The 15,250-nt window shown below is 55.9% G+C and overlaps 1 protein-coding gene across 12 annotated transcripts in view; it reads left to right on the forward strand.

Annotated features, from left to right (window-relative positions):
• The window catches only part of SPNS2 (SPNS lysolipid transporter 2, sphingosine-1-phosphate), an 89,772-nt gene that overhangs the window by 39,210 nt on the left and 35,312 nt on the right, over window positions 1-15,250 (forward strand). For 6 of the 12 annotated variants that reach the window (XR_003002037.1, XR_003002045.1, XM_024736235.1 and 3 more), the window contains 3 exons: window positions 4,696-4,794; window positions 4,895-5,066; window positions 5,961-6,026. Coding sequence is in view for 6 of the 12 variants with exons in the window: in XM_024736235.1 (XP_024592003.1) it covers window positions 4,696-4,794; window positions 4,895-5,066; window positions 5,961-6,026 (337 nt within the window). In the remaining 6 variants the exon portion in view is untranslated. Of the gene's footprint in view, window positions 1-4,695; window positions 4,795-4,894; window positions 5,067-5,205; window positions 5,297-5,960; window positions 6,361-9,174; window positions 9,345-15,250 lie in introns of those variants that run through there. The other 6 variants (XR_003002041.1, XR_003002040.1, XR_003002048.1 and 3 more) reach the window with 5 other exon arrangements.

Genomic DNA, 15,250 nt, shown 5'->3' on the forward strand with positions numbered 1-15,250 from the left:
GACTGCCAAAAAAAAAAAAAAAAAAGAGGGGGTAATCATAACCAGCCTGGCGGGGTAAGCAAGATAGCCTGAAGGAAAGCCCTCGGTATGTGGAATCGTGCTGGCAAATCCTTTATTTTTTGGCCAAGCTGTGCAGCGTGTGGCACCTTACTTCCCCGACCAGGGATTGAACCCGTGTCCCCTGCATTGGAAGTGTGGAACCGCTAGGGAGGTCCCAGGCAAACGTTGTCTTGAGTGGGGCTGCCCGCTTGTCCTCTGAATCCTGCCCCCTGCAGCTTCCTCCACATCCCCCCCGCCCCCTGCCGCCTGCTCCCTGCTGCACACGGCAGCCCTGCAGATATGTGAAGACTGCGCCTGTGTGCTCCCCCACCACCACCGTGTCTGTGTTTGCAGGAATGATTAACCTGGCAGAACCAGGCTCTTTGTAGAGCTGTGTGTGGGCTGGGGACAGGAGAGGAGGGGTGAGGGGGCCAGTCAGCCGTAGTCTGAGCCATCTGGGTCTGCTGGGGAGCTGTGGCTGGCACTGTCCAGGGGGCCGGGCTGGACATGATCCAGCCTACTTAGTGTTCCCCACGGTCCTCCCCTGGCTTGGAGGCCTCCAGCCCCTAAGGCTTAGTGGGGCCTGTCATCCCAGGAAGGCTTCTAGCCCTACTTCCCCTGCCTCCCCACCTTCCCAAAGCCCCTCAGTGGAGGATAGCCTTGTGACACTTTGGTGGCCGGAGCTGGACCAGTCCCTACGGTTCTTGGAGCTCAGTCCCCTGACAGAGAGAGGGGGAAGGCTCCAGGGGGGAGTGGTCTCCGGCAGTGGGGGGCTCCCAGCTGTGGGGTGGAGGACAGACAGACAGCAGCTGGGGGCAGGGTGAGGAAGGGTGGGAGGTGACGTGACCTGGAGAGTAAGAAGCTGCGCAGGGGAGAGAGGAGAGAGAGGGTGGTAGCTGGAGTTGGCAGGTCATAGGTAGCTGGGGTTGCTTTTCTAGAGGTGGGGCAGGAGCAGGCTCCAGGGGGCCGGAGGGGAGATGGGTGGAGAGAGGCCAGCAGGGGGTGGGATGGGGCTGGGGAGGAAGCAGCCTGCAGCAAGGCAGGGGCAGGAAGTGTGGCGACACTGGTGTGGCAGGAAGTGCAGGGAGGTCCCTGCTGGCTGCCCTTGCTCCTGAAGCACAGAAGGTGAGAGGGCAGCAGAGCCCAGGAGCCAGGATTCTGGAACAGTCCACCTGCTCCCACTCCCAGCCCTGCGCCTCTCTGGCTGGCCTTGGTTTGCTCAAGTGTGCAGTAGGTAGAAAGGTGGTACCTACCTACCAGTTACGCCCAGGCTACGCCGGCAGAGTGAGCTAAGCCCGTATCACGCACGTTCCTGTGGGATTGCTGTGGGCTCCATGGCCCCATGTCAGTCCTGCCTCAGGGACACGGCTCTCTTTGATCTGCTTATCCACAAGGAGGAGAATCCAGATTCTCTCTGGGGAAGAGACCTCAGGGGCTCTTCAGTGGTTCCCAAACTTCACTGAGCCTAAGAATCAGGTTTGGGGGAGCTTGTTACAAATTCAGCTTCCAGGCCCTCTGTCTTCAGAGTCTGATTCAGTTGGGTCTGTGTTGGGTCGAGGGATCTGCACTGCTGTCGAATGTCCTGCGTGATCCCGGTAGAGCCGTTCCTCAGAACGCACTGGAAAACACTGGTCTAGTGTAGCCAGCTCCCCAGCTCATGAACCCTCTGCGACATTCTGACTAGTGCAGTCCGTCCCCTTGTTCACCTACTCTCTGATGGGGAGCTCACGCTTTGCACGCTGGGAAGCCCCTACCTCCTGGTGGGTCAGTTAAATAAAAAGGACCTTGGCTCATCACAGCCAAGACCCACTTCAGACCCACCTCTGGTAACCTCCCCCTGCCCGGTGGGGCCTCGGAGTGCCTTGCTTCCTGGAAGGCTGGAGAGTGTGTCTCCCCAGATGAACTCCCTGCTTCCCCAGACCTACTGATGGGGTCTCTGGCTCCCTCCACACCCTCCTGTCTGTCTGGGCCCCGCTCCAGCTTACCCACCGCCAGCTGTGGGGAGTAGGGTAGAAGGGGGACTCGCTCCAGGTCTGTCCTCCAGGGTGCTGGAAATCCGCCACCAGGCTCACCTCCCACCTCCTCAGCACATCGCCACCCCCTCCCGCTGGGGGGTCATCACCCTCCTGTTCTCCCTCTGTCCGGGTCTCCATGCTTCCCTGCTCTGCCTGCTGCCCCTAGGTAGCCGTCTGCTCACTTGTCTGTCTCACCCTCCCAGGGGTGTCTGGGTGGGAGGGCTGAGTGGGGAACGTGAGGCAGGCTGCCAGGGAGTCTGCACCTGGTGACTGGTGCAGTAACCAGTAACCGACTTTCTGCACTCCCTTGATTGGCGCTGGTTATGCCCCTGGATATAAAGGGAACAGCTCTTCTAAGAAGGGCAAGTCAAAAACAGAGGGGTTTTTATCTCGGAATAGAGTGTGCCTGGAGTTTTGGGAACCCAAAAGCCTCTGAACTTCTAAAATTACCTGCTGGGCTCTCTAGCTGCTGGTGGGGCCCAGCCTTGACCCTTGGCTACGTGGAGACCCTGGGGACCCAGAACAGGCAGGGGGAGACCTACCTCTCCCTCCACTGGCATCAGGGGCTGGTCCAGGTCCCGCAGGTTGGAGTTCCTGGGAGGGGAGGAAGGGAGGGTCCAACCAGCCCCTGCACGGACTTTTTTGGACTCTCAGAGTCCATCTTCTAGGAGGCCCTGCCCTTCTGCCCAGAACCACCAGTGAGTAATCACATAATTATGGGGTGAGAAGGTAGCACTTGGGGAAGGTGCAAAGCTGTGGTCAGTTCCTTCTCAGGCTCGTTGGCAGGTCCAGGTGATGGGTGGGAGGCCCGGCCTCTCTCACCACCTGGACAGAGTGGCTCAGCGCCGGTGACTCCGGGACCAGCCGGTCACCCTCAAGAGTGACTCTTACTGCCCTGCCCACCCACAAACCCCTCTCTCCAGTCCCCGGGCTCTGGCCTTCACACCTTGGCTCACACCGTCCCCTGTCTGGAGTTCCCTTCCCTGCTCTCGCTGCCAGTTAGCGGTTTTCGGGGCTTGGGGTGAGCGTCTCCTCTTGGTTCTTCTCACTGTTTTCCAAATGTTCTATAAAAAATGCGTAAATATTGCTGGAAAGTTTCCTTCTTGCTTCTGACAGCAGAATGGTCAAAGGTCAGACCCTGGAGAAGAAGGCCTGGGATCAAATCTCAGCCCTACTATTTCCTGGCTGGGTGACCCTGGGCGAGTTACTCACCCTCTCTGTAACACGTGGCTAGTAATCATATCTCCCTCATGGGTTGCTTGAGTGGATATATAAAAAATATATATGTATATGAGATACAGAAAATGCATACAGGAAGCATTTAATAAATGTTAATTATTATAATAATTATTATCATTGTTATTATTCTTTGATGGGCTCAGATTATGGACAACTAGGCCTTGGGGCGAAGGCTCTGGGGTGAGAAGTTTCCCTGTGTCTGCCCTGTTGGGACTGTGTGACGTGTGGCTTCTGCTTGAACCTCCTGCCTCCCTCCCCTCCCGTGCTGCAGCCCTGGGCTCTGGCAGGGCCTCTCCTGAGACCAGTCTCCTTGATGGTTCTACTTGACCTATTGAGTTGGCAAACTCTCAGCTAGTCCCCTCTGTGCCTGGTGCCTTGCTGAACCCCAGGGACCCCAAGAGAACTTAGGCAGGAACTTTGCTGCTGGACAATGTAAGGGTAAGGGGAGGAGGACCATGAATCTTCCAGCTGAGGGGGATGTGCCTTCAGTTAGGGGTACACACGAGCTGGGGGAGCTCAGGGCAGGCACCTGAACTCTGGGAAGGCTTCACAGAGGCGGTGACCCAAAGGTCAGTCCCGAAGGACGAATGGGGATGCTCCAGCTGGACCAGAGAGGGGAAGGCTTGCTAAGCAGAAGGCACAGCATGTTCAAATGCCTGGAAGCTTTCTGCCCCTTAGAATCATAGGGCATGATTTCAACCTGATGTCCTCCAGGTATCAGATGAGGAACGATAATGAAAGTAACCCTTTATGTAGGTACTATTATTACCCCCATATGGGGTTGAGGAGTCTGAGGCACAGAAAGGTGAAGTGACTTGCCCAAGGTCACACGGCTGGTGAGTTGGGGGTGTGGGATTAGAAGCCAGACAATCTGACTCTGGAATTCATATTCTTAACCTCCCAAGTGGGCCTTTTCAGCAAGCCTGCCTTCCGTCTCTGCCCAGAGGGGCTTCTTGAGATGGGGGCTGAGCCCTCCACACCACTCCGCCCAGGCGCCCGCACGTGCAGGCGCCTAGCTGTGCACCCGCTCTTCACCCCACAGCCCACACTGCTGCCTTGCGGGCCCCTGAGCTGGGACACACCTGCCCCATCACTGTTGTCACAGCCACGCCTGGTCGCCCTGACTTAACAGCGAACCCTCAAGAGGGGTGGCCTTCATCAGGGACCTGGCAGCTCCATCCCAGGGGACCAGGGAGCCTTCCTGAGCCTCCAAGCGACCTGATGGCTTAGTGGTGGGGCTTCAGGCATTGGGTTCGTCGACCCCCTGCCATCCCGCTCTCTTGGCCAGCCTGTCACCCTGCCAGGCTGGTCCTTGGCAGCCGGGGGACAGAATAGGGCATGAGGGGACACCTACTCCTTGCCCTCGCTTGGGGAGCTCCCTTGGTGCTTCTGTGTTTTGCAGTCCGTGGTGGTACCCAGGTGCCGGGGGACGGCAGGGGCGCTTCAGATCACAGTGGGCCACATCCTGGGAGATGCCGGCAGCCCCTACCTCACCGGACTTGTAAGGCTGGGTGGATGGCAGGGCTCCAGGGAGGAAGTGCACTTGAAGGCCTGGAGGCTGGTCTGGTGGGCCCGACAGACCCAGCCTGTCTCCTCTGCAGATCTCCAGCGCCCTGCGGGCTGCGCGTCCCGACTCCTACCTGCAGCGCTTCCTCAGCCTTCAACAGAGCTTCCTATGCTGCGCCTTCGTGATCGCCCTGGGTGGTGGCTGCTTCCTGCTGACTGCACTGCACCTGGAGAGAGACCAGGCCCAGGCCCAGGCCCGGCAGACAGGTACCCCTGCCACCTTGCACCCATACCAGGCTCAGGGCTGACCCTGTAGGAGCAGGATCACCACCCACCCGCTGAGCCCCTGGCTAGTTGATTTGTTCATCCATTCACCCATAGTTATTACGTCCCTGCTATGTGCCAGGCAAGGTTGCAGATGCTGGGGAGTGAACACCAAGTCCGAGCCCCCATGAAGCGAAACAAACAGAAGAAGTAGAAGATAGAGTATGTTCAAGGTGATAAGTGCTACGGAGAGACATAAAGCAGGAAAGTGGGGAGAGAGGAACAGGTGGGGGCAGGTTGCAGTTTTTGAAAGGGTGGTCAGAGAGGTCCGCACTGCGCGGGGACTGAGTCATGCAGCCATCTGGGGGAAGGTGCTCCTGGCAGGGGGAAAAGCTAGTGCAAAGGCCCCGAGGTAGGAATGGACCTGATGTGTTTGAAGACTGGCAAGGAGGCCAGTGTGGCTGGAGCCAGGAGCAAGGGGGCCAGTGGTTGGGATGAGGGTGACAGTAATGGGACCAGAGCGTGGGGGCTTTGGGGGCCTTTGCAGGGACTGAGTCCTTACACAGAGTGAGATGGGAGCTGCTTTCTGGTTTCCAGTGCACAAGCCCCAGGGTGTCTGATTTACATCCTAAAAGCACCACTCTGGCGCTGCTGTGTTGAGAACAGACTGTAGGGGGCTAGTGTTGAAGCAGAGACGCTACAGGAGGCCCTGCAGCCGTCAGGGGAGAGCAGCGGGGCTGGGACCATGGTGGTGGCATTGAAGGTGGGGAGAACGGGTCGGATCTGGAATTTATTTTGAAAACGGAAGCTAGAGGATTTCATGACAGGCTGTGCCCAGGCCTCGTCCCCAAACGCCTTTGCCTTCTTTGGGGCTGGCTGAGCGATTTCTTCCCACAGGGATCCCCGACAGCAAGGACGAGCACAGCGAGGCCATGGAGAGCCAATGCCTGCTTCCTAGCACAGGTGCCTCCCCAGAGGACCCCTGAGGCCCCTGCCTTGCAGCGAGGAGGTCCCACCCACCCTGCTCGCACCTTTCTGGGCGGCCTCCACTGTATCAGTGCCTCTGCCCACCTTTGACTGCGGCTCCAGGACCCTGGCCAAGCTGCACCTGCCACTTCTTCGCTCCCAGCTAGAGAGCTGGCAGCGCCTGTGGCTGGGCTGGGAATTGAGCTGTCAGCACCCTCGGTGGGAGGCCTGAGCCTGTGCCTGCACCCAGCACGAGGCCACGCCAGCGCGGGTCCCTCAGCCTGGCTGCCAGCGGGCCCGATTAAAGTGTGGCCAGTACAAAGCCCATGGATATAGGCCTTTAGACCTATGTTATTTATAGCCTCAAGGTGTCTCTGCTGGGATTAGAAGCAGGAGACGGGGAGGTGGGCAGTCTGGGCCAAGGATGCAGGGCTGCTCAGCGTGGGCCTCTGGGTGTCCGCACCCTGGACCGCCTGTTCTGACCCAGGTTCCCCAGTCTGCAGGGGCAGCCCTCTGCGTGCGTTCACCCTCTGAATGAAGTGGGGGCTGAATCAGTAGTCTTGAAGAGAGGTTTCGCCTCCGGTGCTGGTGTGGGAGTGTGGCTGCAGGAACCAAGGAGGCACTCAGAGGGGTGCCCAGGCCTGCGCAGACCCACGCTGGGGGGCTGGCATGGCTGTGCATGAGGGCCCTGCTCTGCATCCCGGCCTCCTCCCGCACGGGGAGGGCCGGCTCGCTGGGACTCATATTTGCCCCTGGGCTTGGAGCAGCTGGGCACAGTGGGCCCCGCAGGAGATCAACAGCTTCCAGGCGGGCAGCAGTGGGGAGGCATGTTCTTTCCGCCATGAGCATAAGCGGGTCTCCCCTGCCCTGGTGCCCAGCTAGGCAATCACTGTTCACTTGCTGATCACCACTTGTGGTGTGCCAGGCTGGGCCTGCCTCCCAGCAGCTGTGGGCAGAGCAGTGACCCAGACTCACACTCACCTCCTGACCCGTGCTTGCCGCCCCCCTGCCCCCCTGTGGTGTCCTCCCTGCCCCTTATGTTGGATGGGACAGGCTTCAGGAGCTGGACACTCCTGCTCAGCCCACGCCTGCCACGCTCACCCCCAAGTCTCAGTGGCCCCTCAGGAGCAGCCGTCACCAGGGTGACCTCCCCTTCCACCCACGATCTGATGCTTGGCGCTCCTGAAACGGCTGGCCCTGAAGTTAGGAGAGAAAGGATTCATGAGGCTGCATGGTAAGGGTTCTGCACCCAGTTACAGTGTGGGTGCGGGAGAGGGGCGCCGCTCCCACACCACCAAGTGATTCTCTGACTCCTGCTGGGGGTCCTACAATTCAACTTGACTCTGAGGCTGTCTACCCAGAGATAGCACCAGATTCCGCAGGGTAAGGATGCAGTGCAAGAGACTGTCCCTGTCACCCCTGTGCCATGCTTCAGATGCCAATCACAAGTCCAGGCTGTGACCAATTGTAAATCCAAGGTTCTCACAACCCCTTCCTTGGGTTCCATTAATGTGCTAGAGAACTTAGGAAACCCATTTACTCACTATATTGCCAGTTTATTATAAAGTATAGCTCAGAAGTAGCCAGATGGAAGAGATGCATAGGACAGGGTATGGGGAAAGGGTGTGGAGCTTCCACGCTGTCTCCAGGCACCACTCTCCCCAGATGTCCATGTGTTCACCAACCCGGAAGCTCTCCGGACCCAGTCCTTTTAGATTTTGCGGAGGCTTCATTACTTAGGCATGATTGATTAAACCGTCACTGGTTGATCTCAATCTCCAGCCTCTCTCCCCTCCCGGGAGGTAGTTGGCGGGGGTGGTGGAGCTGAAAGTTCCAACCTTCTAATCACAAGGCTGGTTCTCTGGCAAGCAGCCTCATCCTTAGGTGAGTTCTAAAAGTCACCTCCTTAACAAAGGAAAGACACTTTTAGGGCTCTCATCACCTAGGAAACTCCAAGGGTTTTAGGAGCTCTGTGCCAGAAACAGGATGAAGACCAAATATATATTTCTTATTAGAAATCACAGTATCATACTTAGTTTCCTCTGAGAAGGAGGCAGTCAGTCTGTGCGGGATTCACTGGCTGTGCGACCCGGGCCACTTCCTGTCTTCTCTGAGCTGCAGACTCCCCAGCTATATTTAAGAGGTGTGTTGAATGTGATTTTTCTAACCTAGACCTCATGTGATTTCTCACGGGCTGGGTCTAGGTCCACAGAAGCCCAGCTCCAGGATCTTCCTCCCTACAATCCTGGGGAGGACCCCTGTGAGATTCAGCTCCCAGGAGATGGGCAAGCGCTTCCCAAGAGTCATCAGCTACCCCCACCTCTCCCACCTCAGAGTCCTCAGGCTGGGGAGAGAGATCAGAAACCTCATTTATGCCAGTTCCAGAAACATGCGTTGGTACCAGTGGGTGCCCATCTTGGTGTTGGGCAGCGACTCCAGCCCTGCCCTTGGACCTCACAGCCCCAGAAGGAACAGGGAAACGCTTGGCTGGGCCAAGTGAGGCACACCTATGGGCAGAAGAAGGGGTTACATCCCTCAGAACCTTTGAGGAGTCAGCCTAGGAGCTGGTAAAAAGCCAGAGGTGTGGGGAAGGGAATCCCTGGTGGATAGAACAGGCAGAGGTACAGGGGATGGGGCGGAAGATACGTGATGAATCACGGAGAGGTGTGGTGTGGTCAGGAAGGAGGGGGTATGTGTGTTTTGGGGGAGAGAGAGGGAGCGGGAGAGACTGGCTGGGACCAGAGGGCTCAGATGCCAGCCGAGGAGCTGGAGCTTGAATCCTGTAATCAGGGAAGTTCTTTCTGACTCAAGTGCTTTCTGGGGTTTGGGTTGCCAGGCAGGGCAGGGTGGTGCTTTCTGGGACTGAGCTAGACAAAATGCCCCACCAGGAGTTTATACGATGTTATCATCCAAAGTGTTTGGAGGCGGGGCAGGAGCAGGGCGGGCTGGCCGACTCTGGGAGGAGACCAGTATCTGTTCTGCAAGCAACCCGACCCCAGCTGTACTCAGCTCCCACCCCTGGCCTCTCTGGGGCTGGTCACTCAGACCTCACTGTGCTGAGGTCGCAGGTATAGGTCTCTGAGAGCCCAGCCACTCGGGCTAGGCAGGAGGAGTGGTCAATAGAACACACCTTTCTGGCCAACAGGGCACTTGCTGGGTGATCAGTCCCTGATGCTGTGGAGTCACTTGTTGGGAATGTTGATGGAGGAGCACACGGCTGAGCAGGACAAGGCCCTCAGACCTGATCTGCTCACATCATGTGTTAATTGCTCTTCCTGGACGCACGCTGCGTCCCAGCTCCCAGGTGTCATCCAGGTATGCGGGTGTGCTTGGTCAGTGTGCGTGTGCCCATGCGCGCTCATCTCTGTGTTGGTGTGTGAGCACGTGAGGAGGTGTTTATAGGGTCTGGATGAGAAAACTCTTCTTCCACCCTGACCTCAGGCTTGGAGGGTTAAACACGTGCGTCGAGATGGTCACCCCAGTCCTGGCTTGTCCCCCTGCAACACCAGACATCAGTCTGTTTCATTCCCTGAAGAGTCTATCTTTCCTCCATGCCTGGGCGGGCCTGTGAGCCTTCTGGTTTAATGCAGCTGCAGGAGGCAACCAGAGGTGGTTGGAGCCAAGCCTTATCTGACACAGGGAGGTATGGGACTGCACGTGCTCTTTCTGTGGGACCACATCAGTTAAGGTTGTAGGGTGGTGTGCAACAGAAACTGACTGATACCTTAAGCAAGAAAGGGATTTGTTGAATACCTCAGGAGCTCACAGAATCTATGGGAAGATTGGAGATTCAGGAGCCAGGGCTCCGGGGCCACCTTATTGGGACATTTTCTCCCTATTCTTTTTCCTAGACTGGCCCAGCAATATATTTTTTTGTTTACATATTTGGGTTCCATGTAAAAGTTTGAGAAAACGGCTGTTCTGCTAAAAAAACAAAAAACAAAATGCTGATCCAATACACCTTTGAGGCCATCTGCCCTGGAATGTGAATTAAAGGCCTAGACTGGTGTCCTGTGACATCAAGATTTAAAGCCCTGGCTGAGAGAGTCCAGTTGGATCCTATGCCCATGCCTTGATTTATAGCTCCATTAAGACCAGGAAACCAGGGTCACTTAGCAAGGGAAATGGACATTGAACATCAAAATAAAACATCAGTGAAAGAAAAAAAGACCAGAAAAAACAAACCCACAAAAACCAACGACTATGTCTATTACAGTGATCCTGGGCAGGCCACTGGCCTTCTCTCAGATGCAGCCTCTCACGGGACAGGGAAGAGGCTGGACTCAGTGTCCTTCAAGGGATTTTTCACTTCTTATAGTCTGAGTCCATGATCAAAGGAGATCGGAGCGTCTGTAATTCAGAAAGTGTTAAGAATGTTCAAAAGACAGAACAGGAACTTCTGTGTTAGTGGGGACTCAGAGGCATCTGTACTGAGCAGGAGAGAGAGGCAGAGATGAAGCGTTCTGAGCAAAACTCGTGAGGCAGGCCCAGGCTGGGGGATGGAGGGGCTCCAAGAAGTCCCCAGCTTGGCAACAGTGGGAGCAGAGAGGAGGTGTCCTCTCCCTACCCGTGGGTGGTGACCTGTGGAGAACGTATTCAAAGGGTGGGAGGGAAATGGCACAGGGAAGCTAATGGAGGGTGGAGTCAATCAGGGAGAAAATGCCTTTACCAGAAGGGCCCGGAGAGGAATCTGGCTGGTTCTGAGTCACGCAGAGCAATAGATACATGATGCAAATCAGCACACACTTACTGAGCACCTGCTAAATGTCATTTACTCATTCAGTCACAAACATTCTCTGAGCACCTCCTCTGTCCTGGACAGCGGAAGTGAATCAGACAGCGTACGGGCCCTTAAGGCTCACGATCTGTTGTTGGGCCAGTGGAGGGGAGTGGTGGACTCATGTACAAACATAGTCAGCACAATGAGTTTGGTGTGATGGAGGAGGGATACACAGGTTACTCAAGTAACCTAGGGGAGGAAATGACAATTGAAACAAGCAGGTCAGGGAGGGCTTCCTGGAGGAAGTCATGGCTGTGCTGGATTTCTGAAGGACTAATGGGAGGAGTGACCTAGGTAGACAGCGTAGGCAGAGCAGGACTAAAAAGCCGGGGGAGGGGGCTGCCCAGGGGACGCTCTCCGTGGTCCTGAACCATCAATGTGTTAGTAGGACAAGGGCTTTTGTGTTGAGGGGAGAGCGGGGACTAGAGACAACTGCCCCCAATTCCTGCCACTCCCCTGGGCTCCAGGAAGTATCATAACTATGAGCGAGTTCAGGGAGATCAATTTTCAGTGTAGACGAGTGTAATTTTGAGAGATGGGCAGTAGGCTCTAAGGCTGGAGATTGGCATGGGTCATGAAGGGTTATCAGAGATCATGTTACGGAACTTAGATATTTTTAAAAAATTAATTTTATTGAAGTATAGTTGATTTCCAATGTCATGTTACTTTCTGCTGTACCGCAGAGTGTTTCAGTTATACATATTCTTTTTCATTTTCTTTTCCATTATGGTTTATTACAGGATATTGAATATATAGTTCCCTGTGCTATACAGTAGGACCTTGTTGTTTATCCATTCTATATATAATAGTTTGCCTCTGCTAATCCCAAACTCCCAATCCATCCCTCCCTCACCGCCCCCCCCACTTGGCAACCACAAGTCTGTTCTCTGAGTCTGTTTCTGTTTCGTAGATAGGAACTTAGATATTTTTAATCCTGTAGGCAGTGGGGAGCCATGGAAAAGTTTTGTGCAAGGTAGTGGTAGGGTTGTATGTGTGACTTAGAAAATTACTGGCAAAAAATATGAAGAAAAGACTGGACGGGGGACTTCCCTGGCAGTCCAGTGGTTAAGACTCCGTGCTTCCACTGCAGGGGCTGTGGGTTCGATCCCTGGTCGGGGGACTAAGATTTCACACGTGGCTGAAAAAAAAAGAAAAGAAAAAGACTGGAGGGGAATGTTGGAACAGGTGGTGTTCATATTTAAAAGGATCCAAGTGAGACATGGAGAGGTTTGAGCTAAGTCCATGAGCAATTGGGACACTGGGAGATATTAAAGAGAAAAAATGGACAGGCCCTAGAGGTGGGAGTTGAGGGAGAGGAAGGAGTCCCAAATGGCTCCCAGGTTCCCAGCTCAGTGACAATGTGGATGCCGCTGCTATTTGTCAAGAGATAAATGATACTGGGTGGGAGCAGGTTTAGGGGAAAGACAATGAGTTCAATCTTGGAAGTGCTGAGTTTAAGGTGCTGGGGGATATCTAGGGGGGAGTGTGCAGGAAACTGCATATGGACCTAGTGCTCCGAGATGAGGCCACATCTAGAGATGGAGGTTGGGGTGTCCTAGGGAGGTGGATAATTGTTGAAAGCCCAAGCATGGGTGAGAGGCTGCCAAGGGAGAGTGTGCCCTGTGAGCAGGGAGGAGACTGAGGCTGAGCCCTGGAGACACTCCTGTGTAGGGAGATGGGCAGAGGGGAGGTGGACTGAGCTCCCAGGTGGCAGCTGTGGGGGAGCCAGTATTTCTCAGAGTGTGTTCTGCAAAGCTGTAGTCATCTTACGAGATGTTCTGTGGTCTGGTACACATGGGGACATGGCAGCCTATACTTCCCCATGGGAGACTCCCAGTGTACACTCTCAGATTACAGACTCTGAAAAGTTCCTCAGTTAGGAAACCTAATTCTCTGTGTTTATCCCACCATTTCCCAAATATACTTGCCCTTGGGACACTGGCCACTAATGAAATGTGCCCCATTTGTTTTGAAATTATGGTCTAGACCTAATGAACGAATACCAGAAGGCCCTTTAGCCATCATTGAGTTCAGCCTCCCATCACGTTGATGAGAAAGCTCTGTCCTGGAGAAGCTAAGAGCATCGCTATGGGGCAGTAGAGGAAACACTGGATTAGGGGGTAGACACACCTGGGTTTAGTGCAAGCCTCATCATTTACTAGTGACCTTAGGTAGATTACTTCTCTTCCCTAGGTCTCTTTATCTGTGAGATGAAGACAAGAACCCTACAAGTTCTCTAGCTGATGGTCCCAGAGGCTCTCAGGAGGCCACAGTGACTTGCCCAGGGCCATACAGCCCAAAAGGGCTTATTGTCCCCCCCATCACCGTGCCTTTGGTGGCCCCTTATCCCACCTAAGGACCCACTCTAGAGAGTGCCTTTGAGTTAAAATCCCAGAAAACCCCACAGACTGGGAATGGCTGGCTTGCTTGGTGGCAGCTTAGAGGTCCCCCAAATTTGAAAGGCTCAAAACTCTGCCAATTTTCCCCTGCTCCAGAGCCTACTCAGTGGTGGAAAGGCAGTGCCATGGAAAGGGAATGCTCCCCTTTCTGGCTAAGGCCTAAAACTGCTCCCTGGGCAGGGCTGTGGCTGAAAGGATGAGGAATTTTGGGGAGTGGGAAGGGGACCATGGTGTTGGGCTTAGAGCCATGGTTCTGCCTTCTTCACTGCTGGACAGGCCCCTAGCTGGCCGCATCGCCCCGCTGGGCACTGTCCTTTAGCTGGCACCATCACACAGTTATGAAAGTCAGTGCCAGGGCTCAGTCCCAACCCCATGGAGCTCCTAGGTCTGTCCTTCCCTGTTTAATCACCTGCCATCCTGGGCCACCCCGTGGAACTTCCCTCACCCAGTTTTGCAGTCCTGGGCTCAGCAAACTGGAAAGAGGCAGCAAGGCAACTTTCAGAATGAAATCTGTTTTCCTAACCCTCCCGCCACAGTCATTCATACCCAACACGATGAAGCATATTTTTAGTCACTTTGCAGAATTTAAAATACACCTCGAAGGCGCCAAGAAACACCAGCTTGGGGATTAACTCTGCTCACAAGAGACGGTGGGGCGGGAGTGGGGAGGGGTGACTTGTGCTGTGTCACCCGTTGGCTATGCCATGACTCACTGCGGCCGACACCTTCACGAGATGCACCTGTCCACGGATGTGGGCTCTGGAGCAGCCTGTAGTGGGAACCGAGCTCCCAGCCCAGGCCGAGGGTATTGCACCAACCTGGGTCAGCACCAGCCCTGCTGCCAACTAGCTGCATGTCCATGGTAGGGTCACTTATGGGCCCTGGAACCTGTGTGTGAAGAACTCTGGTTTCCCAGGCTCTGTCTACTTCTAACATTATGTCCTCAGCACTCTGTACAGGATTTTCATTTCAAAGCTGCAAACGAATGGGGGAGGGAGCTTACCAAAACCACAGCCCCTCTGAGATGGGTGAGAGTGGAGATTGTGGCCCTGAATACAGAAACTACCTGACCACTCTGCACAGGAGACAGGGCGCCCCGCTCCCCCAAGGGAGGACCTGGGGGACTTCCAGACCCTTTAAATCCTATCCTCCTATCTACCCCCAAAGAGAGAAACTGAGACCCAGAGAAAGTTAGGGGTCTTGTCTAGGGTCATGCCACACACCAGGGCAGAACTGGGCTAGGACCCAGCCTCCTGTCTCCCATTGAGGGCTTTGTCGTGCGCTGCTGAAGTGTGATGCTTGCGGTTGCCCGTTGCCGTGCCCTCAGGAGAGAAGGCCCCCTTTCAATGCCCTGTTTCGGGGGTGGGGGAGGGGGCCGGTTGGAGCCCTGGCTCTCTCTCCCAGGGGCTGCCTTTCTGAGCGGCAGGGGTAGGGTCTCGGTGTGCACACAGGAATGGGCCCAGCAGGAGGCAGGGGGCTGGATCTGAGCTTCCAGATGGGTGGGTGACATAGCCTTCTGTGACTGGTGGAGGCCTGGGTCCCGGGCCAACCCCCCCACCCGTCACGCTTCTTGGTTCTTACGCAGCCCTCCCTGAACTGATTAAATCATGGCGGGTGAGTAGCTGCTGGAAAGGCCATGGGCCCTCCTACCCGCAACCCCTGACTTAACCGTCTGAGACCCTCTCTCCAGGATGTCCGTATGCCTTGAGCTCTAGCCTTCAGCTTTCTCTCAGAGTCTCCGCCGCGGTAGGGGGCGGGGAGGGCACTGAGTGGGTGCTGGGAAGTCCTGCTTCCCGGACGCTACTCTTAGCTCCGCAGCTCCCCACAAACCCCCTCCGGGTCCTCGTCAGCCTCGGCGGCCGCGCGGCTCCAGAGTGACTGCGCCCCCGTCGGGCGGGAGGGGCTCTGCGGTCCGGCCCTCCTCCTCCGCCCCCCGGGGGCAGCACGTGCGGGGCGGGGCTGTGGCCCGAGCCCGGGGCTGATTGGGCGCGGGCCTGGTGGGCGGGGCCGGGCCGCAGCTGTCAGAGCAGCGGCGGCGGCGA

This window comes from Neophocaena asiaeorientalis, unplaced genomic scaffold, assembly GCF_003031525.2.
Source record: "Neophocaena asiaeorientalis asiaeorientalis breed wild unplaced genomic scaffold, Neophocaena_asiaeorientalis_V1.1 scaffold129, whole genome shotgun sequence".
Classification (NCBI taxonomy): domain Eukaryota; kingdom Metazoa; phylum Chordata; class Mammalia; order Artiodactyla; family Phocoenidae; genus Neophocaena; species Neophocaena asiaeorientalis.